This window comes from Fundulus heteroclitus, unplaced genomic scaffold (genome assembly GCF_011125445.2).
Source record: "Fundulus heteroclitus isolate FHET01 unplaced genomic scaffold, MU-UCD_Fhet_4.1 scaffold_56, whole genome shotgun sequence".
Taxonomy (NCBI): domain Eukaryota; kingdom Metazoa; phylum Chordata; class Actinopteri; order Cyprinodontiformes; family Fundulidae; genus Fundulus; species Fundulus heteroclitus.
In genome coordinates this window covers 194,057-203,265 of record NW_023396989.1, presented here as the reverse complement: position 1 = coordinate 203,265, position 9,209 = coordinate 194,057, and the positions used below count along the sequence as shown (strand labels likewise).

At 45.5% G+C, this 9,209-nt stretch overlaps 1 protein-coding gene across 3 annotated transcripts; it reads left to right on the top strand.

Moving 5' to 3' along the window:
* Positions 1–473: 473 nt before the first annotated feature.
* On the top strand, positions 474–9,209 carry LOC105920292 (inositol monophosphatase 1). 3 transcript variants are annotated; one of them, XM_036132993.1, is made up of 10 exons: positions 560–634; positions 1,104–1,188; positions 3,874–3,952; positions 5,162–5,295; positions 5,375–5,479; positions 6,764–6,809; positions 8,169–8,277; positions 8,347–8,455; positions 8,527–8,678; positions 8,747–9,209. In XM_036132993.1, the coding sequence occupies exons 3-10, from the start codon at positions 3,890–3,892 to the stop codon at positions 8,872–8,874; spliced, it is 846 nt and encodes a 281-aa protein (XP_035988886.1). In that variant the 5' UTR covers positions 560–634; positions 1,104–1,188; positions 3,874–3,889; the 3' UTR covers positions 8,875–9,209. The 3 variants fall into 3 exon arrangements, with proteins under 3 accessions (XP_035988885.1, XP_035988886.1, XP_035988887.1); XM_036132994.1 differs by lacking the exon at positions 560–634 and adding an exon at positions 761–858; XM_036132992.1 differs by lacking the exon at positions 1,104–1,188 and having other exon boundaries at positions 474–634.

Genomic DNA, 9,209 nt, shown 5'->3' with positions numbered 1-9,209 from the left:
GCTTTTATAAAACATGTAAAGAACAGCTGAAGTGACGGAACCCGTGCGGTCCGATGGACCCCAGGGGACCAGAACCAGAACCAGAACCATCAAAGGCTGCATCACCTCCACACCAGACCGGTTCTGCTGGTACTCTGGATTCTGCCTCATTTCCTGAGCCGCCACAGCGAGGTGACCCAACCAGGTCCGGTTGGGGCGTGGCAGCAGAACCAGAGTCCATGAGGGTTCAGCGGTACGGTGGTACCGCAGAGGTACCTGGCAGACAGGTAACTGTCCAGGTGTGCCGCGTCAGAGGAGCTGGTTTACTGTAACACTATAGCTAACAGAAGCCCGGCAGGTTCTACTGCCACCAGTGGAACCTTCCTGCTGTCTCCATGGAGCTCCGCCTGATTTATAAATGCAGGAAGCTTTATTTATAATTAAATTATTAAATCTCAGCCAGAACATTATGACCCCCCCCCAAGCCCCGCCCACCCCAGGTGGTCATAATGTTCTGCCTGACAGCAGCTTCCTCCAACCTGATCGTTTCGCTGGAGTCACATGTCTCCACCAGGGGGCAGAAGAGCGTCGGAGATCCACCGGAAGCGCAGAGAAAGAAGAACCCGGAAGTTGGGTCGAAGCGGAATCCCAGCAGGTGAGTTCGGTTGTTTACTACTAACCAGCTGTTAACCACAGACATATTTACGTCTATGCTATTAACTAGTTGAGCTGCCGGTCGTTGCCCGTTGGTTGGCGGCTCTGGTTCCGGACTGCGGTCCAGCCAGCCTCCAGTCCGGCAATGACGGCCGAACCCGCGGGTTTTTAGGTCGCACCAACACCAGGAACTACGGCAGTACCGGAGAGGTATCTGGCAGACAGGTAACTGTCCAGGTGTGTCTGCATAATAATCAGACCATTATAGCAAATGTAGGCATGATACCGACATCCATGAGATAATTAGAATTTCCGTTTTAATGAATCTAAGATTTTAAGCTTTCCCCTGATGGCAGGTGAGTCTAAAGGCAGGTGGCTGCGTTGGTGCCTGTTTAAAAATACGACCACTGTCAAATAATGAACATACTAATAAAACAGTGAAAAAATAATATCTCCATATTCCCTGGCAGAAAAATATATTCAGCAGAGGGCAGCAAGAATGACGTCCACCAACTCCAGCCGCTAGACGTGAAGCATATGCTTTTATTTTGAAAGGTAGGCTGCGGAGTTACTACCGTAATTCCTAATGTTGGTGTGACCGCCAAACTCTTTTTCCCACTGCAGGTTTGACCGCAGTGGTTCCGCCTGACCCGTTCAGTACAAAGCGAACCAGCTCCACTTCAGAACCAGAGAGAAAACAATGTTAACACGATGAACTGAGCAGAAACATTTATTAAAATGCAAACAAAAAGTCTGAATAAACAAATCCTTTCTATTACAAGGAGACTTCTTAAATTACTGATATAATTGTTTAATAATTGGGCTTTTGTGTTGGTGATTAAACCAGAAGTATGAAAGGTGACTAAGGTATTTTGATTGTTCATTAGAAGACCCAGCTTCATTCGATCAACATTTAAGAGTGGAACAGAACTTTACCCGATCCAGTTTTGAGAACCCCCCAAAGAACATTTATGACATGGCAATGAAACGTGTTCTGTCTCAAAACACAGGATTTGGTTTTTATGTTGAATTTCTTCAGAAGTCATCATTCTGAAATGGTTCTCTTTAACTTTTGGTGGGAGTGAAAAAAAGAACGATTCACTTCTGACTTTCTTTCAAAAGAAATCATCATTTTTAAACAAATGTTTTCATTGAAGATGGTAGAAGTTGGGGTGTTTCTTCTGAATTTATTAGTTAAATTTCTGTGTATAAAACCCCAGGTATTAATAATTCAGGATGGTTCTGATGGAGCATCTGCTGACTGTCTTATTATGGCTTTAATTAGTTAACGGCAGTTCCTCCTGCCCTGGTTCTACTCTGTTAAACTGAATTATTGTGCTGGTATTTTTTGACAAAAACATCAGGATACAAAGTTTTCGTCTTCTTCCATAAAACATAGAACAGACCAAATAACAGGCTTTGTTTTATCAGGATGCATCTGATGGTCCAGATTGGGTCAGAATGTGGTGAAACGTTGTTTAGTAACAAGTTTGTAATATTGCAGAACCTGTTTATTAATGTCTGATAGTTTTAGGGTCATTTAAAGATTTCATAATAAGGATCATCTCATCAGGAACATAAGATAAAATAGCTTATTTTATAATCCCACTAATAGCTTCAAAATTCTTATGAGGAACATTTTACCAGAGACTTTGGTAATTTATTTTTTTTATGAAACCTGGTAATTTAGGTTTGACGGCACCATTCATTGGATCAAAATGTCGTATTTAAACCTCCTTCCTCTAAAGATTAAACTACGTTACACCTCCTAATGTAAGGGCATCTGATCTTTTTAATAATTTTGTCAAATATATACAATAAATAAGCCTAGGTGAACTTTTAATTTTAGTGAGTAGAATACGTCCAAAGCTAGATAAAAATAGACCCTGATGTCCTCCAGCAGCCTAAGCCTATAGCAGCATAACTATAGAGGTAGCTCAGGGTAACATGAGCCACTCTGACTAGAAGCTTTGTCACAAAGGAAAGTTTTAAGATTAGTCTTAAAAGTAGACGGGGTGTCTGCCTCACGGACCAAAACTGGGAGTTGGTTCCACAGGAGAGGAGCATGATAGCTAAAGGATCTGCCTCCCATTCTACTTTTAGAGACTCTAGGAACCACCAGCAGACCTGCAGTCTGAGAGCGAAGTGCTCTGTTAGGAACATACGGGGTAATCAGAGCTCTGATATATGATGGAGCTTGATTATTAAGGGCTTTATACGTTAGAAGGAGAATTTTAAATTCTATTCTTGATTTAACAGGAAGCCAATGAAGGGAAGCTAAAACAGGAGAAATATGATCCCTCTGGTTGATTTTCATCAGAACTCTTGCTGCAGCATTTTGGATCAGCTGAAGGCTTTGAACTGCATTTTGTGGACTTCCTGATAGTAAAGAATTACAATAGTCCAGCCTTGAAGTAACAAATGCATGGACTAGTTTTTCAGCATCACTCCTGGACAGAATGTTTCTAATTTTGGCGATATTCCTGAGGTGAAAAAAGGAAACTCTGGAAATCTGTTTAATATGGGATTTAAATGACATGTCTTGGTCAAAAATAACACCAAGATTTTTTACTTTATTACCAGAGGCCAAGTTAATGCCCAGAGACAACAGCCAGGAGGCGTTTCCCTCTTCCAGGCCTTTCTAGGCCGGTGGAGTCGCTGCAGCGTGAGAAGATGATCCGAGCCCGGGGGGGGGGGGGGGGCTGGTGTGGTTCTGAGGGACCGGCAGGTTCCACCAGCAGTGTAAACTCAGATCAGCTTCATGATGGATGTGGTAGAACTTCCTCCCTGCAGCTGTTCTCTTCTCGTTCCTCCTCAGGACAGCAAATTAAATTGAACTTTTAGGAATCATGTTAGAACCTCAGAAATGATTAATTTCAGCATAATTTCCACTAAATCAGATCATGAATCATCCATGGTTCTGCAGCTACAGTACCGTAGAGCTGTGTTCCTTCACTGCTGTGCTCACCTGGAGTTCAGGAGAACTCAACCAGCGGTTCTAGGACACGGCGTCTCCAGCAGAGGGCAGCTAGACGTAGAACAACGTCAGAATAACTTTAAAGCTGCAATTAGATCATTTTACACGCCAAAAACTGGTCTCAATCAAGATGTGGTTCCTCAGAGGAACCACATCTGGAGTCTTTAGCTCTGTTCTAATGTATGTCATCAATAGAAGTCACTAGTGTTCCTTCTAGAAGTAAACTTAATAGAAAAAGTAGCTGACCTCTGACCTCTTTGCAGGAGCTGCTCCTCCAAAATGGCCGACATCTTACAGAACGTTATGGACCATGCTGTCGCTGTGGCGCGAAAAGCTGGAGAGGTGAGGGTTCCTTTACAAAGAACCTCCATGTTCTCCGTTCTGCTTTCAGCCTGCGGCTCAGATGGAGCTGGTGTCCATCGATTAGGGTTAAATCAGGTTCTGAAGGTGGGAACCAGGGTTAAATCAGGTTCTAATGGTGGGAACCAGGGTTAAATCAGGTTCTAATGGTGGAAACCAGGGTTAAATCAGGTTCTAATGGTGGAAACCAGGGTCAAATCAGGTTCTAATTGTGGGAACCAGGGTTAAATCAGGTTCTAAAGGTGGGAACCAGGGTCAAATCAGGTTCTAATTGTGGGAACCAGGGTTAAATCAGGTTCTAAAGGTGGGAACCAGGGTCAAATCAGGTTCTAATTGTGGGAACCAGGGTTAAATCAGGTTCTAAAGGTGGGAACCAGGGTCAAATCAGGTTCTAATTGTGGGAACCAGGGTTAAATCAGGTTCTAATGGTGGGAACCAGGGTTAAATCGGGTTCTAGCAGGTGGGAATCGGGCTTAAATCAGGTTCTAAAGGTGGGAATCAGGGCTTAAATCAGGTTCTAAAGGTGGGAATCAGGGTTAAATCGGGTTCTAAATGTGGGAACCAGGGTTAAATCGGGTTCTAAATGTGGGAATCGGGCTTAAATCAGGTTCTAAAGGTGGGAATCAGGGTTAAATCAGGTTCTAAATGTGGGAACCAGGGTTAAATCGGGTTCTAAATGTGGGAACCAGGGTTAAATCGGGTTCTAAAGAGGGGAACCAGGGTTAAATCGGGTTCTAAAGGTGGGAATCAGGGTTAAATCGGGTTCTAAAGGTGGGAACCAGGGTTAAATCGGGTTCTAAATGTGGGAATCGGGCTTAAATCAGGTTCTAAAGGTGGGAATCAGGGTTAAATCGGGTTCTAAAGGTGGGAATCAGGGTTAAATCGGGTTCTAATGGTGGGAATCAGGGTTAAATCGGGTTCTAATGGTGGGAACCAGGGTTAAATCAGGTTCTGAAGGTGGGAATCAGGGTTAAATCGGGTTCTAATGGTGGGAACCAGGGTTAAATCAGTGTGGACAAAGACCCACAGACACGTAAATTCACGAGCGCTTTATGGCCCCAAAAATACGCCGTTTAATGTTTTTTTTGTTTCACATTTTCATGTTCCGCTGTGTTCTCTGCAGCACATGTAAAGTCGTTCTTACATAAAGCTGGGTGCCATGTATTGCTTAATCAACCGTGCTCTGATCAGGTGGTGCGCAAGGCTCTGCATGATGAGAGGAAGGTGATGACGAAGAGTTCAGCCGTCGATTTAGTGACTCAAACTGACCAGAAGGTGGAGCAGCTCATCATCCAGTCGGTGAAAGAGAAGTTCCCTGAGCACAGGTAAGAAGCGCCGCCTCCTAACTTCTGTTGGGCATGCTTTTATTGTGAAAGCCACCGATAGAAGGCCTTGTTCTCTCAGGTTCATAGGGGAGGAGTCGGTAGCGGCAGGTGAGCCTTGCATCCTGACTGATGATCCCACATGGATCATCGACCCCATCGATGGAACAACCAACTTCGTTCACGCGTGAGTTTCTCTTTAGGCTCACTCAGGGGGGCGTTGTTAATAATAATAATAATAATAATAATAATAATAATAATAATAATAATAATAATAATAATAATAATAATAATAATAAAAATAGAACTTTATTGATCTCACAATGAAGAAATTCTCTTCTGCATCTTAACCCATCCCCTTGGGGAGCAGTGGGCTGCCATGTGTGGCGCCCGGGGAGCATTCTGGGGTTAAGGGTCTTGCTCAGGGACCCAGAGTGCAGGCAGTGGGGATCGAACCGGGGACTTGCATCCTTCTTTGACTGCAAGCACACTGCTCTGACCACTAGGCCAACACCCCCCCCCCCCCCCCCACCTGAGGTCACTCTGTGGTCGTTAAGATCACTCTTTTGTTCTGGGATGTCTGTTGTTTCAATCAATAAAAACAATTTGATTATTATAATATTCGATATAACATTATAGCGTGACATTTGTGTCAATAATCTTCTAGCATAGGGGATTCTGGTGGGTGGGAGGGGGCCCCTCAGATCAAATTCTGCTCAGGGCCCCCAGGACGCTGGGGCCGGCCCTGTGAACACACAGACGGCTCAGAAAGCTGGAATCTGAGGCTGCCTCCTCTAGGTTGACTTTTTCATGTGTGGCATAGATGGCTGCTGTCCCTCCGTCCTCTAACCCACGGCCTTTCCTGTCCTAAACGTGGACATGGGTCCCAGACTGACGGCTGCTGTTACTCTGACTATAACATTTTTCCTGGAACCGTGTTTTTTCCTCTTATCTTTAAAACATGCTGCTTTGAAGGTTTTGATTGGCTGATTTCCCCCATGAGCCCGCCCCTTTCTACTGGCAAAGGCAGCTTCCTCTGGTCCAGAGTGCTAAAGGCAGTTTAGTGGAAAATGACCTTAAAGCTCCTGCAGCTTCAACCTGTAAAACCTGGTGTAAAGAACAAAAGGAGCAAGTAGAGCTTTGTGAACCAGAAGTTTCTCTTTCATATTTCTGCGCTGATCTATAGAGGTGCTGCTGCTCAACACGTTTCTAACCCAGCGACGCCTTTATCTCTGTAATGGAGATTAATACCAGGACTGAATGTCATCAATAGTGTAGCAATAATCAGTCACTAGCTTCAAAATGTGTATGATGAGCTGCACCAACACCAGGACAACCTGGTTGGTGGACTGTATCACCTGTCCAGGTGCGTATTACCTGTCCAGGTGATACAGTCCACCAACACCAGGACAACCTGGTTGGTGGACTGTATCACCTGTCCAGGTGTGTAACACCTCATGTTTGTCTGCAGGTTTCCCTTCGTCGCCGTCTCCATTGGCTTCTCCATCAACAAACAGGTGAGATGTGGTCACATGACTCTGCCCTTCCATCAGTCTGCCCCCTGGTGGCAGGAGCAGGAAGACACAACTGTTTAGAACGTTCCCTGTTTTCTTTTACTTTGAAGTCCCAACACTGAGGCGAAGACAGGCTCTGCTGTGGTTGCCAGGGTAACACTGGAAATAAACATTGTTTCCACAGCTCACTGTGAGATGCTAATAGCCGTTAGCCGCTCCATCGTTTATGCCCTGCTGTCATACTTCTGTTGTTATTATAAATAAATGCAAAAGGCTTTATTTACTAACAGATTAAGCTAAAACATCAAAAATAACAACTAATACACCAGCAGGATGTGATAATCTTTCAGAAAAATGTTGTATGCAACCAGAATGAGTTGTTGAGGTCAATTTGTACGTACAAATTTAAACAAATGCCAAACAACGTGGCTATGCGCCTTTAACATGGATTAAACACATGTAACCAATCAGAGGCCTGCTCCTCTCTGATGTCATTCCTCCACTGCAGGAACAATATGACATCACATAATTTGTCACTTTCTACATGTCGTATTTATTAATCCTTTTATTATCTTCAGCTGTCACTTTCTACATGTCGTATTAATTAATCCTGTATATTCTTCAGTGATGGTATCAAGGTGTTTGTACCTGTAATTCTTTATCAGCTGGTTCTGCTGTTCTTTATATCTCTCTCTGCAGGTGTAGAAGCAGACTCAGAGGATGTTCTATCGCTCTCTACCTTTCCTCTCCTCTTTCTCTTTCACATTTTCTCCCTTTTAGCATTTTGTCTGTTTCTCTCCTTTTTTCCTCTTCTACCTGTTTCTGTGACCATTGAACGTTAAATGGTCCCAGAATAAACTCTAATAAAGCTTCTTGTACATAGAACCCAAACAGAGCTCTATGGTGAAAGCGTTAAGGCTCCACCAGTGAAGGTAAAACCTGTTTTCAGCTTTAAGACAATTATTGCTGCACTGCCAGACAGGACAGCTTAAAAGTCTCATGGAGACACTTATTGACTTCTAACCTTAACATGGACATGAAAAATAAAGATGTAAAATAGAAGATCTTTAAAGACATAAAGTGATAAGTTTTTGGGTTTTCCAGAACTTTGTTGGTCCGGAGCAGAACCGGTTCCTCACGTCTGTCACGGTTCTTTATACTCTGGGCTCAGGAGTTTGTCCTGTAACTCATGGGTTGCCGCTTTGAATCCCTGTTCTGTCTGTGTCTGCCGGTGTGTCTTTGGGCAAGGCACTTCACCTGCCTTCACCTGGTCAAAGGCTCCAGGCGCCGGTTGCATTTGTTGTTGAAGTGAAAAGGTGAGCGAGACCTGGTGGTGTCATACCTGCTTTGTGACCTCACCAGGTGGAGGTGGGCGTGGTCTACAGCTGTCTGGAGGACAAGATGTTCACAGCAAGGCGGGGGAAGGGAGGCTTCTGTAACGGAGAACCTGTGCAGGTTTCTGATCAGACAGGTGAGTGACACCTGTGTGATCATGGGTGACGTGCTGAGAGCAGCAGACCTGACTCTGTCCTCCTTCCAGACGTCCATCAGTCCATCATCGCTACAGAGTTTGGATCCAGTAGAGACCCAGAAGCTGTGGACAAGATCTTCTGCAGCCTCAGGAACATCCTGACCCTGCCAGTCCACGGGTAAGGATGTCCATGTGAGAGACACCTGCCGTACACCTGCCCCCCCCCTACTGACCCTTTGTGGTCCTCAGCGTCCGCGGCGCCGGCACCGCAGCCATCAACATGTGTCTGGTGGCCTCGGGCTGTGTGGAGGCGTATTATGAGATCGGGATGCACGTGTGGGACCTGGCGGCGGCGTCTCTGCTGGTGACGGAGGCCGGGGGCGTCCTGATGGACGTGAAGGGTAAGGACGCCGCCGGTCCGCGGCGCTCGCTGCTGCTGCCGCCCTCTGAGCTTCCTGTCTGTGTGCAGGAGGCGACGCCGACCTGATGTCCCGCAGGATTGTTGCTGCCAACAACAGAACCATCGCAGAGCGCATCGTCAAGGAGATCGTCCCCTTCAGCCCGACCAGAGACGACGCCCCCCCCCACAACCGCTGAGCGCTTTCTGCCTTCATCCATAAACGTTCTGACCCCAGCAAACGTGTCCGGCTCTTACTTCTGTCCCCCCCCCCGCTGCTCCAGGTTCCTCCTGAGAACAAAACCTGATGTGTTCCCCAGCAGCAGGTCAGAGTCTCTGAGAAACCAGACGGACGTTTTGGGTGAGGCAGCAGCTCAGAGTGCAGCTCACATCGTTCCAGTTTATAGTACCAAACAATAAGCTAAAAGGTGCAGATAGTCCTCAGCGTCTGGTAGCAGTCAGGTAAAACAACGATATGAAAGTTTTAACATCGGTTTTATATTTGAGCTAATAAAGGCTAAATCTAAAATCATGA